At 41.4% G+C, this 25,636-nt stretch overlaps 1 protein-coding gene across 2 annotated transcripts in view; it reads right to left on the reverse strand.

Moving 5' to 3' along the window:
* Positions 1–6,931: 6,931 nt before the first annotated feature.
* Positions 6,932–25,636, reverse strand: part of slc9a1a (solute carrier family 9 member A1a) — a 47,597-nt gene continuing 28,892 nt past the window's right edge. Inside the window, exons 6-12 of one of the 2 annotated variants that reach the window (XM_078567250.1) lie at positions 24,666–24,755; positions 12,924–12,994; positions 12,122–12,286; positions 11,519–11,633; positions 11,062–11,163; positions 9,923–9,995; positions 6,932–8,628 (exon numbers count right to left, since the gene is read on the reverse strand). In XM_078567250.1, the coding sequence (XP_078423376.1) occupies positions 8,387–8,628; positions 9,923–9,995; positions 11,062–11,163; positions 11,519–11,633; positions 12,122–12,286; positions 12,924–12,994; positions 24,666–24,755 (858 nt within the window). In that variant the 3' untranslated portion in view covers positions 6,932–8,386. Of the gene's footprint in view, positions 8,629–9,922; positions 9,996–11,057; positions 11,164–11,518; positions 11,634–12,121; positions 12,287–12,923; positions 12,995–24,665; positions 24,756–25,636 lie in introns of both variants that reach the window. The other variant, XM_078567251.1, reaches the window with a different exon arrangement.

Raw genomic sequence — 25,636 nt, forward strand, 5'->3', positions numbered from 1 at the left:
CGAATATATCTTCCTTTTCTTCTGTTTAAACAAGGTATGCACAGTCGCTGGGCGAGGGACAACACTGGATCCGATTTATCCTCATCGCCAGTCTGTTATGGACTTGATTTTCCAGACAGGTTTCGCATTGGAAACATCAAACTTTATTTACAGGCTGCAACAGTAGTTACATACTTCCATAAGACCATAAGACAAAGAAGCAGAAGTAGGCCATTTGGCCCATCAAGTCTGTTCCACCATTCAATGAGATCATGGCTGATTTGATAATCCTCAACTCCATTTCTTGCCTTTTCCCAATAACCTTTGATTCCCTTACTAATTAAAAATCTATCTCAGCCTTGAATATACTTAACAACCCAGCCTCTACAGCCCTCTGTGGTAAAGAATTCCACATATTAACTACCGTCAGAAGAAATTCCTCTTCATCTCGGTCTTCAATGGGTGCCCCATACTCTGATTATGCCCTCTGGTCCTAGACTCTCCCACAAGGGGAAACAACCTCTCAGCATCTACCCTGTCCAGCCCCCTAAGAATCTTATATGTTTCAATAAGGTTGCCTCTCATTCTTCTATACTCCAATGAGTACAGGCCCAACCTACTCAACCTATCCTCATAAGAAAATCCCTCCATACCTAGGGTCAACCTAGTGAAACTCCTCTGGACTGCCTCTAATGCCAGTCTATCTTCCCTTAGATAAGGGGACCAAAACTGTTCACAGTATTCTAGGCATGGTCTAACTAGTGCCTTGTATCGTTTTAGCAAGACTTCCCTATTTTTATACTCCATTCCCTTTGAAATAAAAGCCAACATTCCATTTGCCTTCACTATTACCTGTTGAACTTGTATGCTAGCTTTTTGGAATTCATGCATGAAGATCCCCAAATCCCACTGTGCTGCACTTTCTGCAGTCTTTTTCCAGTTAAATATTCAGCTCTTCTATTCTTCTTGCCAAAGTGCATAACCTCACATTTTCCCATGTTATATTCCATCTGCCAAGTTTTTGCCCACTCACTTAACCTGTCTATATCCTTCTGTAGACACCCTGCGTTATCCTCACCACTTGCCTTACCACCTATTTGTGTCATCTGCAAACTTGGTTATAGTACATTCATTTCCATCATCCAAGTCATTTATATTGTAAATAATTGTGGCCCTAGCACTGATCCCTGTGGCACTCCACTAGTTACAGGTTGCCATCCTGAAAATGCTCCCCTTATCCCAACTCCCTGTCTTCTATTAGTTAGCCAATCCTCTATCCATGCTAATTTACTACCCCCAACACCATGGGCTCTTATCTTATTAAGTAGCCTTATGTATGGTATCTTGGAAATCCAAATATATTACATCTACTGGTTCCCCTTTATCTATCCCGCTTGTTACCTCTTCAAAGAATTCTAATAAATTTGTCAGGCATGATTTCCCCTTCATGAATCCATGCTGAGCCTGCTTGATTATATTATGCATTTCTAAACGCTCTGCTATTACATCCTTTATAGTAGACAATAATAGATAATAACATTTACCCAATGACGGATGTTAAGCTAACTGGCCTATAGTTAACTGTTTTTTGTCTCCCTCCTTTTTTGAATAAGGGTGTTACATTGGCATTTTTCAAATCCTCTGGGGGACTTTTCCAGAATCTAAGGATTCTTGGAAGATTACTACCAGTGCACCCACTATCTCTGTAGCTATTTCCTTTAATATCCTAGAATGCAACCCAACAGGTCCAGGGGACTTATCAGCCTTTAGCCCCATTAGTTTCCCTAGTACTTTTTCTCTAGTGATAGTTATTGTATTTATTTCCACCCCACCTTTTTCCCCTTGATTATTTAGTGTTTTTTCAATGCTATTAGCGTCTTCTACCGTGAAGTTAATGCAAAGTATTTATTCAACTCCTCTGCCATTTCCTAGTTCCCCATTATTATTTACCCAGCCTCATTCTTTACGGGGCTTATGTTCACTTTGGCCTCTCTTCCTTTTTATATATTTAAAGAAGCTCTTATTGTCCATTTTTATATTACTTGCTAGTTTACCCTCAAAGTTTATTTTCTCCTTTTTTTTGGTCATCTTCTGTTGGTTTTTAAAACTTTCCCAATCCTATGGCTTACCACTAATCTTTGCCACATTGTATGTTTTTTCTTTCAATTTGATACACTCCTTAATTTCCTTGGTTAACCATGGTTGGTTTATCCCCTTCCTAGAATCCTTCTTCCTCACTGGGATATATCTTTGTTGTGAGTCATGAACTATTTTCTTAAACGTCTGCCATTTAATGATTTTTGATTCAAATATTTTTAGCTGTGTTAAATAGAATGGATTTTCTATCAAAGCATTGTTTGCTACAGTGGTCACTGAGCTAAAGTTGTCCTCTGTCCCCATCACTGTACATAGTATCGGAACCATTGGGTTACATGATGCTGGAAGACAATGGAGTAATTAGAATTGTGCTTCTAGTTGTGGGTTGCTCTTCGTAATGCACCAATATACAGTAATTGGAAATATGTTCCCAATTTTGGGTTAGTCTCAGTGATATACCACATGCTGATGACACAATCTTAACTTTGAGGGATGGAGAGTTGATAAGAAAACTGTGTAGTAATATTGTCGGAAGCCAGCGCAAAACACCTGGTCATGGGAAAATGGGAGGAGGGGTTGGAACCTCCTGTAAAATGGTGGAGATTCACATGGAGGGGAAAGAACAGCAGCTAATTAGATCAGTTAAGTTGGGAACTGATGGTTAGGAAAATAAAAAAAAAATTCGGAAAGATGGAAGTAAAGGAGTTTGAAAGTTCAAAGATGGTATCAGTTCTCCAAACTCTGGTACGTATTGATAGATACATAGAAACTAAGAGCAGGAGTAGGCCATTTGGCCCTTTGAGCCTGCTCTGCCATTTATTATGATCATGGCTGATTATCCAACTCAATAGCCTGCTCCCGCTTTCTCTCCATACCCGTTGATACCTTTCACCCCTAGAGCTATATCTAACTCCTTCTTGAAAACATACGATGTTTTGGTCTTAATTACTTTCTGTGGTAATGAATTCCACAGGCTCACCACTCTCTGGGTGAAGAAATGTCTCCTCATCTCAGTCCTAAATGGTCTACCCCATATCCTCAGACTGTGACCCCTGGTTCTGGACTCCCCCACCACCAGGAACATCCTTCCTGCATCTACCCGGTTTAGTCCTGTTAGAATTTTTTAGGTTTCTATGAGATCCCCCCTCATTCTTCTGAACTCCAGCGAATATAATCCTAATTGACTCAATCTCTCCTCATATGTCAGTCCCGCCATCCCAGGAATCAGTCGGGTAAACCTTCGCTGCACTCCCTCTATAGCAAGTACATCCTTCCTCAGATAAGGAGACCAAAACTGCACACAATATTCCACCAGGGTCTCACCAAGGCCCTGTACAATTGCAGCAAGACTGTTCCTGTACTCGAATCCTCTGGCTATGAAGGCCAACATACAATTTGCCTTCTTCACCGCCTGCTGCACTGCATGCTTACCTTCTGCGACTGGTGTACAAGGATACACAGGTCTCGTTGCACATTCCCCTCTCTCAATTTATAGCCATTCAGATAATAATCTGCCTTCCTCTTTTTGCTACCAAAATGGATAACCTCACATTTATCCACATTATACTGCATCTGCCATGCGCTTGCCCACTCACTCAGCTTGTCCATATCACACTGAAGCATCTCTGCATCCTCCTCACAGCTCACCCTCCCACCCAGCTTTGTGTCATCTGCAAATTTGGAGATATTACATTTAATTCCCTCACCTAAATCATTAATATATATTATGAATAACTGGAGTCCCAGCACTGATCCCTGCGGTACCCCACTAGACACTGCCTGCCATTCGGAAAAAGACCCGCTTATTCCTACTCTTTGTTTCCTGTCTGCCAACCAGTTTTCTATCCATCTCAATATACTACCCCCAATCCCATGCGCTTTAATTTTACACGCCAATCTCTTATGTGGGACTTTGTCGAAAGCTTTCTGAAAGTCCAAATAAACCACATCCACTGGCTCCCCCTCATCAACTCTACTGGTTACATCCTCAAAAAATTCCAGTAGATTTGTCAAGCATGATTTCCCTTTCGTAAATCCATGCTGATTATGTCCGATTCTGCCAATATTTTCCACGTGCTCAGCTATTAAATTTTTTATAATGGACTCTAGAATTTTCCCCACTACCGACGTCAGGCTGACTGGTCTATAATTCCGTGTTTTCTTTCTGCCTCCCTTTTTAAATAGTGGGGTTACATTAACTACCCTCCAATCTGTAGGAACTGTTTCAGAGTCTATAGAATCTCGGAAGATGACCACCAATGCATCCACTATCTCTGGGGCCACTTCCTTAAGTACTCTGGGATGTAGATTATCAGGCTCTGGGGATTTATTGGCCTTCAATCCCGACACCATTTCCCTACTAGTACTGATGGTGGAGGATATTTCTGGATGGGCGGAAATGTCCATCTAAGAGACTTGCCTGAGGCATTTAAGGGAAGGGAAACCAATCTTGGTTGCTTACACTACCATTATTGGAAAGAGGAATTAAGGAGAGGGAAATTTCCCAGATACTGATTTCAAGAAAAATCCTTTACAGACTTAAATGGGTGAATTTCTTTAGACGTCAAGCTGTCTCGAGCATTTTTTTAAACCGAGTGGGATGGGAGGAAAGAGGATATTTGACATTGAATATAATTTTATATTTTTTAAATCTACTAAAATCTCCCGAGGTTTTAAGGGGTTGGAGAGATTTAGGCCCAATTCTTAAACAATTTGTTGTTTACGCCTAAGGATGCTGAGGAAATGTAAACAGATGGTTAAATATCAATGGGAGGGTATTACTTAATTAAGCTTTTATAAAAGCTAGGATTAATTGTGTAAGATATGTGTTACACGAGCTGATTACAGGTTAGTTCTCAGAGACAGTGAGGGACATGGTTTGGGGGGGGGATCAGGAGTTTGGGAAAAAATAGGGATCATGTATGATAAGATTATGAGGGCAATGCCACAGGATTATGAATGGCACAATTTTTTAAAAATCACCAGAGATAGGAAAAATTATGCTGCTTTTTCCAACCTTTCAGCTGTAGATAGGTGATGAATTTGTCCAATTAGAAATCTGCAATGCCTGAGATTAATGCAGTATATTTAAGGAAGGGTTATTCAAGACAACTGCTTGCTAGGAATTTTGATCAACAGCTAAACTTTACCAGGATTTGGAAAGAAGTGTGCATGAAGTTTAAGTGTCCCGCGGGGATTGAACTGGATATTAAATTGATATTATAAACAGATATTTACGCTGATTGTTCTATGTAAAATGGAGAGAGTGCAGGCAGCAATCTGCCCAGTGTATGGGACACTGTCCCCTTTACTGGTCTTATGTCCGCAGTTAAATAACTTTAAGCACTATGTTCAACAGTTATATGAGATTCTTGTTGGATGAGGGCCAAAGTGCAAGAATAGGAATTCCACTGGGCTTTATTTTGAGATGGGATTTGCAGGAGAGTCTGCCCGAGTTTAAATGGAGATGAACTTATTGTTCAGTGTAGCCAGATTTGTACTGTGCAACAAAGGAATGTTCTGTTTTACAAAGGGAGAAAAATAAACCTGAAAGAGCATTTCAAATATAGACAAAAAACATTGTCTTTTTAGATTGATTATTCTGAAAGAAATTTAAGGATGGTATTGTTTAACCAGTTTTTGAAGTTCAATAGGTGTAGGAGACAAACTGAGCTTTAATTTCTGATGCTTATAACTGTTAATGGAATGAACACATTTACAAAATTGTGATAAATGTTAAACAAATACAAATTTTGAAAAATAATCAATTCGATTTGGATGGGCGACTACCTGGAAATACCAGGTTTCATTGAAAACATCAGGAGCCACTGGGAATACAGCATTGGTGCTTCCACATTTTCTTGCCCCCAGAAGTGAGCCTCAGCTCAGAACATTCACACTGCCATTTATCAGTCAACAGTCTTTTTGCTGCTAAATCCTGCATCCTCTCCTGCAGGTGAGGGATTTCGCTGTATAATACAAGGTAAGCTGGGATGAGTAGAAAGAAATCCATGATGCAATAAACAGGAACTTGGATGGAACATTATCGCTGGGCTAAAGCTTCACTTCTTGCTCAGGATTCTGATTATGAACAAGGCTGCCTACTCCTCCTAAGACACCAATTTTAAATCATTCAATATATTCTTTCATATCCATATGCTATATGCTTACCTGTCAAGAAACTGGCCAATCTGCAAACAGCTGATTACAAAATGTTGATTTAATGCAATGAAGAAACTGTAATATGAAATAATTCATATAATTTTATTAATAATACTTTACTCAGTTCATATACACATTATTAAAAATAATGAGATCTGCAGTAGCTTGGTATGAGGACGCCACCTGCACTAAATGGGCTGGGAACGAGAGATACTAGGAAAGGGTGTTTCACAATTAGGTGTTGCAGAAATTGCTGCAAGTGGGTGGAGGAACATAATGAGTCAAATTTTTGCAGACAATTCAATTTCAGCACCTCCAATAGATGCACAACACCAATGTTTTATTGCGTGTTGCTGGCTAAAGTCACATTTGAGAAAGTAGCTGGTAAAATGGAGCTGTTCTGCTCCAAACTGTTGCATAACTACAACTATTCCGTCCACTGTTTATTCAATGTGAACAGGTCGCTGCAGTAATTGTGATTTCACTCTGCCTCACCTCTTCCTTTAGAACTTGATCCAACTGAGATGGGGGAGAAATCATTGAATGAGGCATCACATCAGAGCTGTCTACACCCACCTGGACAAACTGAACAGTCATAGCAGCTCAGTTCTGGCCTGCACTTGCTGCATTCCCAGGTGTTACATGGGAACAATGCTCCATGCTCTCAACTGGTGATACTGCATGGGACACAGCAAAAATGAGAATTAATCAAATACCCCTAACCACTTCCAACAAATATAAAAACATCTGAAAAACATTAAAAAAAAAACACCAATCGATATCGCAGCATTGTAGTGACTCGCAACATACTCCAAACACCATGAAGCACATAACATATTCAATCACATTTTCTTTTGAGTGCTATGACTTATGTAAGCAAGTTAATTTGAACAGAAAGTGCAAAAATGAATCAATTAATTTTCTGAAAGGCAATTAGTAATAGCAGCAAATCATTTGACAACACCAGCACACACCCAACATCCCTGTGAACTTGCTTCTCTCACTGACGGCTGGCCCGCACAGATATCCTGTTTGTAGCAGTGAGACAAGGTGACAAAACATAGAAAATTCATACACTGAGGCTACTGACCCTCACTTTGACCTGTTAGAATGTGATGTGCTGGCGTTAGTGCTGCGGCTGTATTTCAAGCTCATATAATATCATTTACAAAAGTGACCTAAGCAATTTTCTTAATTACTGACTCAGCATCATTGGCCCCCGTCACACTGCCTCCTCCTTTGCGCTCTGTCCCACAGCCCCTCCTCTGCACTCCTTCAATTTCAATATTTGAAATAGTGGTTGCACAGTTTGGCTGGCAGAGCAGCTTCGACTGGCAATGGGCTGGGGACAGCTGCTCCGGGCCTCGGCCGGAGGAACTGATTCAACCGAGGCTCGGCTGGGGGAGCCGGTTTGACTGAGGCTTGGCTGGGGGAACCGTTGTGTTTGGTCCCTGTTGCCACTCTGAATTTTAGTGCAATCTGAGGGTTCGAAATGCTGTCATTGGTCAGACAGTTTTTGTACAGTAAAGGGTCTCTGGACATACAGCAGTGATTTTCTTTCGATTACATTTGGAAATATAACACAAAATGGAGTCACTTAATTACAACCTGATGAAAAACAGCCCCTGATAACAACTAGAAAAATAAAGTTCATCTTTGGTTTTGAGTCACACATTGAGTGCTTGTGCTGCCCTGACTTCTCAATCACAACCTGTTTCTCCAAGTGTCGTAGTTTTGTGTGGTTCCTAGCTCTAGGACATGATGGTATTGTTGCGTTTACTAGGGAGTTGAGCCTGGAGCTAATACTTAGCAAACACCACAGCCCAGAGTGTCTCGCTGTAGGAGACACTGTAGGCAGTGTAGTCCAGGCAATGCAGCCAAGACAAGGCAGCATTGTGCTTCTTGCAAAAACATCTTAAAATCAAACAGATAATTTTGGCTGCCTTACTGTAGATAGTTTTTTTTTCTGTGTACCTACTCTCCATTGTAAGCTCTGTACCTATATTGTTCCGTGAGACGTCAAAACATAACAGAAACAATCTTATCCCCAGAAACACACTTTGAGGAACAGGCTGTAGGTAGTCATCGGGGTAATGAATAATGCTCGCAGAAGCTGGAGATTTTGCAGCTTCCTCTGTCTCGGTCGGCTCTATGACTGGAGATGGTCATCAGGCTTGTTATCTGGTCCAGGGTCACTAAGAAAGCGGTGCATACGCTGACTGGGCGAACCACTTTCGTCATTGACAGGAGTTCCTGCAATGAATACAATTCCTTTGTCCTCCCTGTCCACTGCATCTTTTTTCTGAGCCACAAGAGGTTCCTTGGAGGCCAGGTCAACAGTGATCATTGGCGTGTTGCTTGTAGGATCCCTGGACTCAAAATACGTGGCATCTGAATTAAGGGAGGACGACAGTTAGTGCTGGGATCTCACATCTCACGTGGCACTTTGTATTCAGCCTCTGGGAAACTCGGAAACATTTTAAATCAGGTTTTGAATTTCAATTTAAACTCTGCAGCACGATGGGGCCAACAACCCATAGTCTGTAGGCCATTGTACAGTGGACAAATCAAGTTCACTCAGAGGCCAATTGGTCACACCAATTTGACTTCTTGGCAAAATTTCAACTTCTTAGGTTTCAGCCTTGGTTCAGTGGACTAAGGAGATTTTGGGTTCAGCACCACTCAAGACTAGAGCACAAAATCCAGGTTGACGCTTAAGCACAGTACTGAAGGAGTGCTGCGCTGCTGAAGGGTCAGCACTGAGTGAGTGCTGTGCTGGTGGAGGTGCCCTCTTTTGGACAAGACATTAAACTGGTGTCCGTATGCTCTCTCAGGTGGATGTAAAAGATTCCATGGCACTACTGGAAAAGCAGAAGGGGAGCTCTTTCTGATGTCCTGGCCAATATTTATCCCTCAAACAATATCACTAAAACAGTTTATTGAGTCATTTATCTCACTCCTGTCGTGAAATTTTGCCATGCACGAACTGACTGTGGTATTTGCCTAGTAACTATATTATAAAAATATTTAATTGGCTAAGTGATTTGGAGCATCCAGAAGACATAAAAAGTGCTTTATAAAGTTAAGTTCTTTAGTCACATAGGTGTCTTTTGCTCACATAGGAAAGTCACCTAAATATGCAGTAACATACAGTGTACACAGCATGGACAGAGGGGGTGAACTTGAACAGGTCTTGGAGTTGCAGACCAGGGTTGGTTGGCTTGGCTGTTACTGAGCTCGAAGCAATTCTAAGACTTCCAATAGGGATGACTTAAACTCATTTCTATGACTCACTGATAGTTTTATTGAGGAACCAGTTTCTGAAGTCTGAGTTAAAGAGTACAGGAAGTTCAAAGCTCCCAGGCTGACGAAGCTGCAGGTCACCCACAAGTCAGAAGGATTTGCTTTGGGACCTGGTATTGAAAAGAGGAATGTGCAGGGAATAAGGAGTGAAACTCGTACATTTTCTGATATATTTCTACAACCTGTTTTATTCTTACTCAGGGCAAAAGTCAGGGGGTCAGTGACCTGCGTTGTGAGGCCAGGGGGCAGTGATCTGTGCCGCAAGGCTGGGGTGTGGGGGGTCAGTAACCCGCGCCGTGAGGTCAGAGGTCAGTAACCTAATTTCAACAATAAAAGTGAACACAAAACTGCAGCATGAAGCAGGCAGCACCCGTTTCATTACCTGACTCAGCTCCTAATTTCTGCCCTGGTATCGAGCCCCGAGCAGCAGATGGAACTGTCAGGTGAACAGACATCTGCAAAGATCATCCAAAGAAAATCAGCATGAGCATTTTGATAAAGGTCACAGTCAAACCATGGTAACAAAACTTGTCAAAAGAATCCAATCTTGACTCTATATATGGTAGACACATCCTGAAAACTGCCAGAGAGCACCCAAGCAAGACCTGCTTCTGATAAACTATCAGGACTCAGACTGGTGTCTCCAGTGAAATCGATTCCCAAGTCCCGTAGACTGTTTGCATTTGCTCTGTTAGGTAACACTGCCAACAGGAGTAAATTGGAGTCTCACAAATTACAGATTTGGAATGCAGATCTTGGTGTTCAGGTTCCCCAACACCAAACTGCTGAAGGCAGCAAACTGCTTGCTGAGCTGGAATTACCAGCAAGTCTCTAGTTGGCTGGTTATCCAATGGAGTGTATGGTATTCAAACTAGATGCCCCAACCAGCACCACCTATATTTAACCCTGCCTAGAAAAGCCGACTCTCCACCCGATACTGCCCACTCTTCCCGCTCCCCACCTGGTTCCACCCAGTCTTCATCTGGCCCCGCCCTGCGCCCTCACCACCTGGCCCCATGCTGTCCTCTCCACACGGCCCCACCCCACCCTCTCCACAGTTTACAACACTATCATCTCATATTTAAATAAAGCAGGAAGTGGCTGGAGACTTTGAAGGGTAACATGTAATATTAGAGAATTGGCCTGAAAGTCACTAATGGATCTGTTTGTGCTACCCAAGGCATAGTTCAAGAGATTCTGGATTGTGACTGGGGGAGTCCCTGAGGTAGCAAACCATGAATTGTGCAAGCAGCGACAATAGTTGATTCCGTTTGCTCATTTCCAGACATTTTTACATTCTGTCCAGTCACTGATAAAATCCCCTTGTGGAAAGACTGAGAACCATGGAATCTCCAAACTCCAGGCAAAGATGGAGACTTGTTATCCTACTCAGCACTGACCCAGCAATACTACTCCCAGACATGATTAACAGCAACAGTGGGAAATGACGTGAGTATTATAGAAATCAAAAGAGCTCTGAGGAACCAAGGCAAGCTTCATTTTCAACAATGTCTCACCTACCCGTGGATCAAAACTGCGCAGCCTCTGCCGTTTTAGTAACATTTGATTCCACTGGTCCTCATATGGATCAGCAATCAGTGTATGTCTATTGTAGGATCGAAGCTGAAAGGAAAATCAGAGATTACTCATGGGGACACGACACAAAGACAATTTGCAGATCGAGTCCCTCACAGCCTGTTCACGGGAAAGGCCAATGCAGCACAAGAATGTCAACTGTATAGTGAAATACCACTACCTGGATGAACAATGTAACTTGGTACAGTTAGTGAACAACCTTTACCGTGAACAATTGCTGTAGTCAGTAGGTAACCTTTACCTTGACCACTGACTGTAGTTGGTAACATTTACTCTGAACAATTAATGGAATTAGTAAGTAACAATAACTGTAATTAGGAATCTTTGCGGTGAGCAATAACTGCACAGTTACTGTACGATTTTACTCTGAACAGATTCATACCCGTTGTCTCGTTTTCTGAAGATTCTCACGAAGTATTTTTCGGACTTCCTCCTCTCTCTCTTTTGAAAGTGTAGGCAGTAGTCGCTCCGTAAATGTACCCCTCCTCTGGACAGTCCTATTAAATGTTGTTCAAATTATACATTCATTTCAGCAAAAAGGTATTACAGAACCTAAATGGGCCCTTTATATTTGCATAATCTATTACACCCCATACAGAGAAATTGTGACTGATCAGAGTTATCGATTAGAGGTCAAGGAATCCTGGCTGAAATTACCCCTCCATTTCAATAAGAATTCATAGCTTTAAATTAAGGTGCTTTATTTCTGTGCATACTTCTCCACAGCATTATTAAATAAAGCCTTTCGTAAAAATTCAGCTTAAAGGTTCTCTCTCCTCCTGCTTCCCCCTTCTACCTTCCTTCGCCAGTGAGTTAATTCTTCTTCCCAGAGCACTCCCCCACCCTTTCCATTGCCTTCTCATTTCACTTCTGCCCTCCCCATTCCCAGCCCCGAGACAAACTCTCATCCCTCTCGCACCCTCATATTTATGCCCCTCCCCTCACACCAACCCTTCTGAATCTCTTCTCTGTTCCAGTCACTTACTGTATAGACACTGATGATGGAAACTTGGGTAGGCCACCACTCGCTACCATCTCAATCGCATTTCTCATCTCCATTTTGTGGTAAAATGCGATGAGCTGTGGCTCTTTTGATCTTTCCCTAGTAATTAAACATTTCTTAATGTACTTCTTATTGAACCGGTTCAACCTGAAAGAAAAAGATAATTATTTCCAAATGATTGTAGTGACTGTGTATGCAGGGACAGACTTCGTTCCAGCTACCCATAATACTCTATGCATCAGAGGTTAGGATATCAACAGGTTAGTGAGAACATAATATAATAGAACAATGTTTTAAACCTACAACATCTTATCATGCTTGCCCCCCAAGGCGTGTACACCATGAGTATACATCAGTCCTCTAGGTGCCAGCATCCAGATTTAAATCTAACTATGCAGGAGCAAACCCACTGCAGCCCTTGCAATATGATGTGGAACCAAGGCATAGATGTTCCTTGCAACCCTGTGCTTAGAAAGGAGGTATGGGGAGAGGAGCATTCCATGTAAACGTTAAGTACTGCATTGGAAGCTGCCCTTCTGCCCAGCTCAGATCCCAGGTACAGCTTGCCTCTGACTGGTGAGTGTTTCCGATACTAAAAAAGGCATATAGAGTTGGTTTTGCGGGGAATCTTAAACCAGGGATTGATCGCTCACTGAATTAACTGACGCAGAAGAAACCTCTCATATACCCAGCAGGATAACCCCATGACATTAACTACATTTAAGTGGAGTAGAGATGGCCCAATGCTCTGATTACTGACACTAACTACTGCAGCCTGACTCACTTGTCCTTCCAGTGGTGATGTCCATAGTGTCCACATACATCTTCGATACCAGTCAGTAAATGATCCAGGAACTAAGGAGAGAAACACTTTTAATAGCCAGCTAGAAAAACTGCAGGTCAACAAAAGGCACGATGATTCAATAAAACTAATATCAACAGAGTGCCAAAACATAACTCAAGAGGTCCATCGTCCCCATGTTGGCTCTGAAAGGCCTCTCTGCTTATTCCACGGACCTAAAAATTACCTGACCTTTTAAATTGGTCCTGAAAACACACAATAAAAATGAACTCCTTTTTCAAACATTTGGCAGTAATGAAATAAGCCATTTACTGATCATTATAATATTGATGCATCTGCTCCTCAGTCTCATCAACAAGACGGCATGCCATCTCTATAACTGCAGACACAACTATTTGAATTATATAAATTGGACAGAAATAGAGCCTAAATATACAGAAGGTTTCATCGTAAGAGCCTATTAACAAAAATGAAAGCACAAGGAATTGTTGGGCAGAGAAATGTTTAGGAGGTAGGCAACAGAGAATAGATAATGGGTATATTGTCAAATTGGCAGGATGGGAATATAAATGTACCCAGGGATCTAATGGGGTACACTTCACTATATGTATAAACAACTTGGATGAAAGAACAGGAAACAGTGTTTTCAAATGTGCCGATAACACTAAGTTAGGTGGCACAGTAAATAATGTGGCAACAAAAATTTGGTGAGAGTCGGAATTCACAGGCGAGCAGAGGGTAAATAGTGCAGATAGGTACATTGTCAACCTGGAATGTGACTAAGCTACAAGTCCCAGCAACAGTTAATAGTCAAGCAGTTGAAAGTGCATAAAAGCAAAATACTGCAGATGCTGGAAATCAGAAACAAAAACAAAAATTGCTGGAAAAACTCAGCAGGTCTGACAGCATCTGTGGAGAGGAAGGCAGAGTTAACGTTTTGAGTCCATATGACTCTTCGTCAGAACTAAAGAGAAATAAAAATGTGGTGAAATATAAGTTGTTTGGTTGGGGGGGGCGGGGGGGGGGGGGGGGGGCGGGGGGGGGCTAGGTGGAGCTGGATAGAGGGACTGAACATCGATTTCAACAACTTCAGATCATGAACTCTCTCCTCCATCCTCACCCCCTTTTTGATCCCCTTTTTTCTAATAATTGTTATATATATATATTTTTCTTTTCCCACCTATTTCTATTATTATTTTTAAAAATTTATTTCCATCCATTGATTTATCTCCACCTTTTAGCCTATTTCAATCCCTTCCCTCCACCCCACTCCCACTAGGACCATCTGTCACTTGCTCATCCTGTTTTCTACCCTTAATGTCACCATTAGCACATCCTTTAGCTAATATCATCACCGTCAACACTCCTTTGACCTTTTGTTTATGACATCTTTGACAATCTCTCCTTTGCCTCCATCTATCACTGGCCCTCTATCCAGCTCCACCTGTCCCACCCCCCTTAAACAGCTTATATTTCACCACATTTCTTTCTCTTTAGTTCTGATGAAGAGTCATACGGACTTGAAACATTAACTCTGTCTTCCTCTCCACAGATGCTGTCAGATCTGCTGAGTTTTTCCAGCAATTTTTGTTTTTCTTTCTTTCTGGTCAACATTCATGCTTGAGCTGATAAGTGGCAAGTAACATTCACGCCATAACTGCCAGGCAATGACCATCTCCAACAAGACAGAATCTAACCATGTTCTTTTGCATTACCATTGCTGAGACCCCACAAACATCCTTTGGGGGAAGGGGGGCAGCATTGATCAGAAACTTAATTGGGCCAGCCATTAAATGTTGTGGCCACAAGAGCAGGTTAGAGGGCTGGGAATTCTGTGGTGAGTAACTCACCTCCTTACTCCCCAAAATCTGTCCACCATCTACAAGGCACAAAACAGGAGTGTGGTGAAACACTCCCCACTTAGGTGAATGTATGCAGCTTGAACACTCGATAAGGTCGACACCACAAAGCAGTCTGCTTAATCGGCATCCCATCCATCATCTTTAACATTCAGTCCCTCCACCACTAGCACAAAGTGGCAGTAGTGTGCAACATTTACAAGATGCACTGCAGCAACTCACCAAGGTTCCTTCAATAACAGCTTTTAAACATGCAACTTCTACCACCTAGACGCGCAAGGGCAGCAGATGCATGGAAACACCACCATGTGCAATTTCTCCTCCAAGCCACACATCATTCTCTCTTGGAACTATATTGCCATTCCTTCATTGTCACGGGGTCAAAATCCTGGAACTTCCTCCGAAACAGCATTCAGGTGTATCTACACCTTACGGACTGCAGTGATTCAAGAAGGCGGCTCAACACTACCTTCTGAAGGGCAATTAGGGATGAGCAATAAATGTTGGCCTGGCCAGCAATGCTCACATCCAAGGAATGAATAAAATAAACACTTTATTATAGGATGAGCTTCAAATATTAATATAGTAGGAACAGAAAGGAAGGAAATTATGGACAAATTAGCGAAACTAAGAGAGGATGAAACCTCAGGGCCAGATGCTGAGCTCCCACACACTTGAGGAAACTAGGGAGCAGTTAGCAAAGGCTAGTTTAGATATACAAAAGTTCCCTAGAAGGAGGTAGTGCCAGAGGGCTGGTGGACAGATAATGTATATAGGAGCAACAAGAAATTGAACAAAATTTAGGACCTGTAGACCGCCTAGCTGTCAGTGATTGGAAAGATGCAGGAGTCTACACTAAAATGATAGAAGAGCTTCTGAAAACAGAAAATGAAACAAAAAATAGTCAGCATGGATTCTAAAAAGCTAAGTTATGCTTAACTAACCTGATCCCTTGAAGAGGTAACTTGAAGAGGTAACGGAAAGAGTAGATAAGAGTAACGCAGAAGATATCATATACTTGGATTTTCAAAAGGTCTTCGATAAGGTACCACATAGTAGGCTCATGATAAAGGTTAGGGCATGTGGAGTCAGGGATAAATAGCTACATGGATAGCAAATTTGCTAAAAAATAGAAAGCAGAGAGTAGGGGTAAGGGTAATTATTCAGATTGGAGGAAGGTATTAAGCAGTGTTCCACAAAGATTAATATGGGGACAACTGTTATTCATAACTTACATTAATGATTCGGATTTAGAAATAAATTAACTCAACATCAAATTTTGCATATGATACCAAAATGGAGGTTAACATGCAACATAATACAAAGAATTTTTTTTTAGAAAACTTGCAGATTTAATAGTTAAGTGGCAAATGAACCTTAACGGATAAATGTAAAGTGATCCACTTTGGTAGGAAAGACAGAAACATTACCAACACCATAAAAAAAATATGTTATAAGAGCAAAGGGATCTAAGGATACAGATGAAAGGAAACAATTAAAAGCAGCATCACAGGCCGGCAAAGCAATTAAAAATGCAAATGAAGCAGTGGCATTTATTTTTAGTATTATATAATTCAAAAATAGTGAAATTATGCTAAACTTGTACAGAACCCTGGCCAGACCACACTTGAAGAATGGTGCACTCTATAAAAAGAGCATAGAAGCACTGGAGAAAATACATTAAAGATTTACGAGGATGGTGCCATAACTGAGAGATTAAAGCTATCAGGAAAGATTGAACATGTTGCAGCTTTTCTTTTAAGAGAAGACTTAAAGGTGGCCTGATAGAGGTCTTTAAAATTATAAATGGGTTGGGCAGGATAGATGTGGAAAGAATGTTTCCAATTGTGGGAGAATCCAAAAGTTGATGTTGAGAGGCTGAGTAAATTGGGTTTATATTCTCTGGAGTTTAGAAGAATGAGAGGCGATTTCATTGAAACCTACAAGATTGTTAAAGGGCTTGATAAGGTGGATGCTGAGAGATTGCTTCAGCTGGTCTTGGAATCTAAAACACGGGGGCAGAGTCTCAGGATAACAGGACAATTAGGACTGAGATGAGGCAAAATTACTTCAGTCAAGGGGTTGTGAATCTTTGGAATTCTCTATCCCAGAGGGTGGTGGATGCTCCATCATTGAATTCATTTAAGGCTGGGATAGACAGACTTATGATCTCTCAGAGAATTAAGGGATATGGTGAGCGGGAGGGAAAATGGAGTTGAAGTCCAACGTCAGCCATGATCGTATTAAATGGCGGAGCAGGCTTGTCGGGCCATATGGTCTACTCCTGCTCCCTCTCATGTTCTTGTAGGGGCCATAAATGCAAGGCCAATAAATCCAACAGGGGAACAAGGAGAAATTCTTTACTCAAGCATGTGATTAGAATGTGGGGCTCACTACCACAGAAGTGGTGAGACAAAAAGCTCAGATGCTTTCAAAAGGAAAGCTGAAAAAAGTACATGAGAGAAAAGGGATTGAAAGAGATGTTGAAAGGTTGAAATGAGGTAGATGGAATGGGAAGAGACTGGTGTGGAGTACAAACACTAGTGCAGACTAGTTGGTCTGAATAGCCTGTTTCTGTGCTGGACATCCTATATAATTCTATGTACGCAATGTAAACAGCATAGATGAGAGCAGAAAGTTGCAAAGGGATGTTGATTGATAAAGTGACTGAACAAAGCCTCAGCAGGTGGAGTTCAATCTGGGCAAGTGTGAGGTCATCCATTATAGATCAAAGATAGATAGATTAGAATCTTTTCTAAATGATAAAAGGTCCAGAACTGCAGAGGAGCAGAGATATTTAGGAGCCCTGATACTAATACCATAAAGAAAAATCACAAAGTATAAAAAATAATTAGCAAGGCTAATGGAATGCTGATTTTTATATCAAAGGAGCCAGAAAGCAAAGGGATGGAAATGACGTTGCAATTGAAACATGTAAGATTCTGAGTGTTTGACAGGGTAGATGCTGAGAGGCTATTTCCAGTGGCTATAGAGTCGAGAATTAAGGGGCATAGTCTCAGGATGAGGCGATTCAGGACTAAGATGAAAAATTCCTTCACCCTAAAGGCTGCATATCTTCTGAATTCTCCACCTCAGAGGGCTGTGGATACTCAGTCGTTGAGTATAGTAAAGGCTGAGATTGATAGATTTTTGGACTCTAAAGGAATCAAGAGATATGGGGATCTGGCACGAAAGTGAAGCTGAGGTTCACAGATCAATAAATCTTTGCATAATAAGGGAATTAAGGTACATAGGGACAGTGCGGAAAGGTGTAGCCAAGGTAGAAAATTAACCATGTACTTCTTAAATGATGGAGCAGGCTCAACGGGCCACATAATTTATTCCTGTTTCTATTTCTTTTGTTATATTCTTATGTGCAACATTTATTCCTGTTCCTATTTCTTTTGTTATATTCTTATGCTACAATTATACAAAACTTGGCTATGTCCCACTGGAGGACTAAATTCAGTTCTGGGCACCACAGCTCAGAATGCATATATTGACCTTTGAGGGAGTACAGCACAGATTCACTAGAATTGCATCAACTAGGCTCATCTTCACTTTAATATAAGGTATTTAAGATGATCAAAGGAATTGATAAGGTAGAGAGGGAGAGATGCTATTTCCTCCAGTGGGAGAGTACAGAATAAGGAGACATAACCTTAAAATTAGAGCGATGCCAGAAAGTATGTCTGGACAAAGGGTAGTGGAAATCTGGAACTCTCTCCCTCAAAAACTGTTGAAGCTTGGGTTAATTGAAAATGCAGATTAATAGATTTTTGTTCAGTATTAAGAGATATGAATCCAAGGCAGGTAAACAGAATTAAGATACAGATCAGCCACAATCAAATTTAATGGCAGAACTTACATGTTCACAGTGAGCCTGAATATATGCAACAGAATTACACTGTGTCAATAATTAAACAGGTTCTCTGCACGTCAATAGACATAGTCAATGTTTGAGGCTTTGAGCCACACTGCATCAAGGGGCTTCGCAGATTTGCCTATGAATGATTTGCAGATTTAATTAATGCACTCACTTCCAGTCCTCTCCTTTTCCTCACAATGTCAACCCCATTTGCCAAATTAAATCATCCTCCACACAGCTCATTTGGGATGTTGTAAAGCATAAATCATAGGGTCACAGCCTTGGAATGAGGGTATGCATAACTTCCCCTTTACATAAAGGGAAAATACTTGCATTTATATAGCACCTTTCACTTCCTCAGGATGGCCTAAAGTTCATTATAGGCAATGAAGTGTACTCACTGTTGTAATGCAAGAAATTAATCAACCATTTTGCAAACAGCAAGTTCCCACAAACAGCAGTGAGATCAGAACATAAGAACTAGGAACAGGAGTAGGCAGTTCAGCCCCTTGAGCCTGCCCCACCATTCAATACGATCAAGGCTGATCTCATTTCGGCCTCAACTCCAATTTCCTGCCCTCTCCCCATAACCTTTCAACCTGCTACTAATTAAAAATCTGTCTATCTCTTCCTTAAATTTATTCAGCGTCCCGGCATCCACTGCACTCTGAGGTAGTGAATTCCAGATTCACGACCCTTTGAGAAAAGTAATTCCTCCTCATCTCTGATTTAAATCTACCACCCTTTGGCCTAAAACTATGGCCTCTCATTCTAGAATGCCCCACAAGGGGAAATATCCACTCCAAGTCTACTTTGTCTATCCCCTTTAGCATCTTATATACCTCAATTAGATCTCCGCTCATCCTTCTAAATTCTCGCGAGTATAGGCCTAAACTGCCCACTCTCTCCTCATAAGACAAGCCCCCATCTCTGGAATCAATCTAATGAACCTCCTCTGAACCGCCTCCAATGCAACTACATCCTTCCTCAAGTAAGGGGACCAAAACTATGCACAGTACTCCAGGTGCGGTCTCACCAATGCCTTGTACAGTTGCAACAACACTTCCCTATTTTTATACTCTATTCCTTTAGCGATAAATGCCAAAATTCCATTTGCCTTCCTTATTACCTGTACACTAGCTTTCAGCGATTCATGCACGAGGACACCCAGGTCCCTCGGCACTAAAGCATTCTGAAGTTTCTCTCCATTTAAATAATAAGTCGCCTTGTTATTCTTCCGACCAAAATGGATAACATCACACTAAACTCCATCCGCCAAATTTTGGCCCATTCACCTAACCTGTCCATATCCATTTGTAAATTTCTTATTTCTTCATTGCAACTTACTTTCCCACCTATTCGGTGTTATTTGCAAATTTAGCTAAATAAACTAAATAGACAACCTGTTTCAGTAATGATGGTTAAGATATTAATATTGGCTAGGACACCAGGAGAACTCCCCAGTCTTCTTCACAATAGGGTCAAGCAATCTTTTAAGTTCATCTGTGAGGGCAGGTTGGGGCCTTTGATTAAAGTCTCATTCAAAAGAAGGCATCTCTCTTATTGTGACACTTCCTTAACACTGGCATTGAAAATGTCAACCTATATTTTTGTTCTCAAGTTTCTGGACTGGGGTTTGAACACATTACCTTCTGACTCAGGGACAGATGTGCTATCAAAGTGCCACTCCACATAATCAAAAAATTATGTACAGAAGCACTAAGTGCCTTGGTTCCCTAAGGTGTTGTTTCAATGCAAGCTGAACACTATGCATAACACTGAAGCTCCATTGCTACAACCAGTCCCACACAATAGGTTCAAGGCTCATACAGTAGAGAAAAGACCAAGGGTAGATAATGCCACCTGCTGGCTGTTGTCAGTGACATTTTCCTCACTAAAGTGTTCCTTGCTTAAGTTCCTTGAGCTTGTACAAGCATCACACGTCTTCTGCACATTACACAAATACTATAGCTGCCTCGGACCCTGGCTAACCTCCAGACTCCCACCCACACAAGGAAGGCCCCAGACACCTATAAACAGGGGGAAACCATTCAGCCTCTACTGCCCATTCTGCCATTCAGTTAGATCATAGGTGAAGTGCTCGGAATTGAATGTAATGCTCCTTATGGGCTTTAACCAGAGCTTTCTACAAAAGCAGCATTAGTTTCACCTCTTTTCATTCCAGCCCCTTTGAGATAGGAGGCCATTCGGCCCTCTAAGCTTGCTCCACCATTCAATAAGATCAAGGTCGATCTGCTCAGCTACACCTTTTCACACTATCCCTTGATTCCCTTAATATCCAAAAATCGGTCGATCTCTGACTTGAACAAACTCGCTGACTAAGCATTCACAGCTCTCTGTGGAAGAAAATTCCAAAGGTTCACACCTCATGGGTGAACGAAAATCTCAGTTATACATGGGCATACATGGTTATACATGCCCCCTAGTTCTAGACTCACCAACCAAGGGGGAAAATCTTCCCAGCATCTGCCCTGTCAAGCCCCCTAAACATTTTATATGTTTCAATGAGTTCACCTCTCATTCTACTAAATTCTAGGGCATATAAGCCTAGTCTACTCAATCTCTGCTCATATTCTCTAATTCCAGGAATTAGTCAAGAGAACCTTCACTGTACTCATTCTAATGCAATTTTACCCTTCCTTAGATAAGGAGAATAAAACTGTACACAATAGTCCAGGTGAGGTCTCACCATAGCCCAATACAACTGGGCTAAGACTTCTTTATTCCTATACTCCAGTCAGTTTGTAGTAAAGCCTAAAAAAATTATTTGCCTTCATAATTGCTTGCTGTATCTGCGTGCTAACTTTGTGATTTGCATTCAAGGACACTCTGATAACTCTGAATAACATTTCCCAGTCTCTCACCATTTAAAAAACATTCTACTTTTCTACTAAGTGGAAAACTTCACATTTTTCTACGTTATATTCAATCTGCCACAGTCTTGCTCACTCACTGAACCTTTCTAAATCCTTTTGCAGCCTCTTTGGGTCCTCCTCACAGCTTACTTTCTCACTTTGTATTGCCAGCAAACTTTGTCCACCCATCTAAGTCACTGATATAGATTGTAAATAGCTGAGGCCCAATCACTGATCTTTGCAGCAGCCCACTAGTTATAGCCCAAAATGATCCATTTATTCCTAGTCTCTTGGTTTTCTGACCATTGACCAATCCTTAGTCCGTGCTAATATATAAACCCCAATCTTATGAATTATGATTTCGTGTAATAGCCTGTTGTGAGACACCTTTTCGAATGCTTTTTGAAAATTCAAAAACACTATATTCTCTGATTCCCCTTATCCATGCTACTACTTACATCCTCAAAAACTCTTAGCAGATTTGCTAAACGTAATTTCCTTTTCATAATATGACTGGGCAGAGTCAACTCAATTTATGATTTTCTAAGTTCTCTGCTATCACAAGCCTAATAATAGATTGTAGCATTTTCCCTCCAACTTCTATATTCAAAAACTGAGGGGAGACAGAAAGCAGGAAACTACAGGCCAGGTAGCTTAACATCTGTCATAGGGAAAATGTTAGAAGATATTATTAAAGATGTTATAATAGGACACTTAGAAAAATTCAAGGTAATCAAGCAGAGTCAACATGGTTTCGTGAAAGGAAAACCAATTTATTGGAGTTCTTTGAAGGAGTCATATGTGCTATGGATAAAGGGGAACTCGTGGATGTACTGTACTTAGATTTTCAGGAGGATAAGATGCCACGTAAAAAGTTATTGCGGAAAAGAAAAGCTCATGTTGTAGGGAGTAACTTTTTAAAAACTTTATCTTCTGAAGAAGAGTCATAAAGGCTCAAAACGTCAACTCTTTTTTTCTCCAGATGCTGCTAGACCTGCTGAGTTTTTCCAGCATTTTCTGTTTTTGTTTCAGATTTCCAACATCCACAGTGTTTTGCTTTTATCTCAAAAGCTACTTCTTTTAAGACTCTAGGATGAAATCCAGCGGGTCCAGGGCACTTGTCAACCTTTAGTTCTAACACTTTTCCCAGTACCTTTTCTCTTGTGATTGCCTTAAGTTCCTCCCTCCCTTTTACTTGATTTTCAAGTATTCTTGGGATGACTTTGTGTCTTCTACACTGAAGACAGACCTAAAATACCTGTTCAACACTTTCACCATTTCCTTGTTTTCCATTATTTATTTCCCAGTCTCACCCTTTAAGTGACCAATGCTCACTTTAGTTACTCATTCCCATTTTAAATACATGTAAAAACCTTTGCTAACTGTTTTTATCTTTCTAGCTAGTTTTCTCTCGTACTCTAATTTCTCCCTCCTCAGTACTTTTTTAGTCATTCTTTGCTGGTTTCTAAAATATGTCTAATCTTCTGACCTACCATTAATCTTTGCAGTGTTGTACGCTTTTTCTTTCAATCTGATACTATCCTTAACTTCCGTAGTTAGCCATGGATGGTGCATCCTTCTCAATGGATTTTTTCTTTGCTGAGAGTTATGACATATCTCTTTAAATGTCTCCCACTGTTTCTCTACTGTCCTACTATTTACCTAGTTCACCTCAGCCAACTCTGTCCTCATGCCCGTGTAATTGACTTTAAGGCACTAGTCTTAGACCCACAATTCTTGCCTTCAAACTTAATGTGAAATTCTATTGCGTTCTGATCACCGTTGCCTATAGGCTCCTTTACTAGGAGATCATTAATTAATTCTGCCTCATTGCACATTATCAGATCGATAATACCCTGCTCTCTGGTTGGCATTAGAACGTACTACTCTTAAGAAATCATCCCGAATACAGTCTATGAACTCACCTTCCAGACTACCTTTGCTAATCTGATTCATCCAATCCATATGGAGGTTAAAATCGCACAATTATTGCAGTACCTTTCTTACAAGCTCATTATTTCTTCCTGTGTACTTGGTTCTAGTGTAGCTACAGTTAGGGGTCCTATAAACTACTCCCACAAGTGACTTCTTACCTCTGCTATTTCTTATCTTTACCCAAACTGATTCTACATCTTCATCTTTTGAACTAAGGCCATCTCTCACTACTGCACTGTCATCCTTAATTAATAGAGCTACCCCACTACTTAATATCAAATATCCATGAATACTTAGGTGCCAGCCTTGATCACCTTGCAACCACGTCTCTGAAATGGCCATCAGATCATACATATTTATTTCTGTCTGTGCTACCTATTCATCCGTTTTGTTACAAATACTATGCACATTCAGATACAGAGCCTTTAATTGTGTCTTTTTACCATTCTTGCAAGCTCTGGCCTTATCTGCATTCTTAAGTTTATAATACGCTCTGTCCCTTCCTGCCATATTCTGGTTAGTTGCCTTGCTCCATTGCCTTTCCTTTTCTCTTTATTTTGCCACAGCTCCCCTTACATGATCCCTCACTCCCACTATTTAGTTCAAAGTCTTCTCTACCACCAGAGCACTGGACCCAGCACAGTTCAGGTAAAGGTCATCCGAATGGTCCAGCTCCCACTTTTCCCTGTTATTGGTGTCAGTGCCCCATGAATCGAAACCCATTTCTCCCACACCAATCTTTGAGCCATGCACTCAACTCTCTAATCTTACTTACCTTACACCAATTCACTCGTGGCTTGGGTAAAATCCAGACATTATTTTAGTGATTTCTGCACTTGGACTCGTAAATTTTTCTGCTCCTCCACTGTTCCCAGGTTCTCACCATTTAGAAAATAACATGTTTAAGATCCACAGTGGATGACCTCACACTTATCCACATTGAACTCTATCCACCATAGTTTTGTCCACTAATTTATCGATGTCCCTTTACAACATTACACGTATATTGCAATACACATCTCTACACTATGGGTCCCAAACATTATAGGCTACAATTACCACCTCTACATGGCAAGATGGTCGGGGGGAGGGAGTGGTGGTGGGTAGAGAAAGAATGAGCACCGAGAACAGACAGTCAAAGTGACGAACACTGAGCCCAGAGCATCACACTGCCACTATTCCATACTTGTGTGTGGATTTCCTCATTGATGGAACGTTTGGACTCTTGTTTCTTCTTCACAGCGAGCAATTCCACCAATGGTCGAATAGTCATACCCTGCCAGATAAATAGATCCAATTAGCACTGTGCACAAATAACTTCTATGTGGGGTCAACCAAAGCTCTACAGGAATTGATAGCTTAAAATGATTCTGGCAGATTTTCTGTTGGTGTCTTAGACTCATCTCTTGTTTACAACAACTGGCATTCATATAGCACCTTTAACATACAAAATGTCCCAAGGTGTTTTGCAGGAGCGATAACAACCAAAATATCAATCCAAAGCATGGTGGAAGAGGTAGGTCTTTAGAAGTGTATTAAAGGAGGAAAGAGAGGTAGGAAACTCTTTCGAGTTATCAACAGATTGCATGTAACTCTTTCGAGTACATTCACAGTTCTTGGTTTCCGGGAGTGGGACATGAACCCACAACCTTCTGATTCAAAGGCGAGGGTGCTATGAACTGAGCCACAGCTGACACCTCAAGAGAGGTAGGAAGGTGGAGGGATGTTTTAGGAGGCAATTCCAAAGCTCATCGCCTAGGCAGCTGAAGGCAATGATGGAACAATTAAAGTTAGGGATGTGCAAAATTTAACCTCTCAAGGCTTCAAAAATCAGACAACTGGTTGATCTCCAATTTACACAGAGACTGTTATCCATACTCATGAAAATCTGCAATATGAAAAGGGGAAATACCACCGCAAAAAACTGCCACAATTGTTCATGTTGGCTGCCTCCTCGCCGGCTCCCTCCTGCTGCCCCCTCGCCGGCTCCCTCCTGCTGCCCCCTCGCCGGCTCCCCTCCTGCTGCCTCCTCGCCGGCTCCCTCCTGCTGCCTCCTCGCCAGCTCCCTCCTGCTGCCCCCTTGCCGGCTCCCTCCTGCTGCCCCCTCGCCGGCTCCCTCCTGCTGCCCCCTCGCTGGCTCCCTCCTGCTGCCCCCTC

The sequence above is a fragment of the Cetorhinus maximus genome, chromosome 21 (assembly GCF_964194155.1).
Source record: "Cetorhinus maximus chromosome 21, sCetMax3.hap1.1, whole genome shotgun sequence".
NCBI classification, from domain to species: Eukaryota; Metazoa; Chordata; class Chondrichthyes; order Lamniformes; family Cetorhinidae; genus Cetorhinus; species Cetorhinus maximus.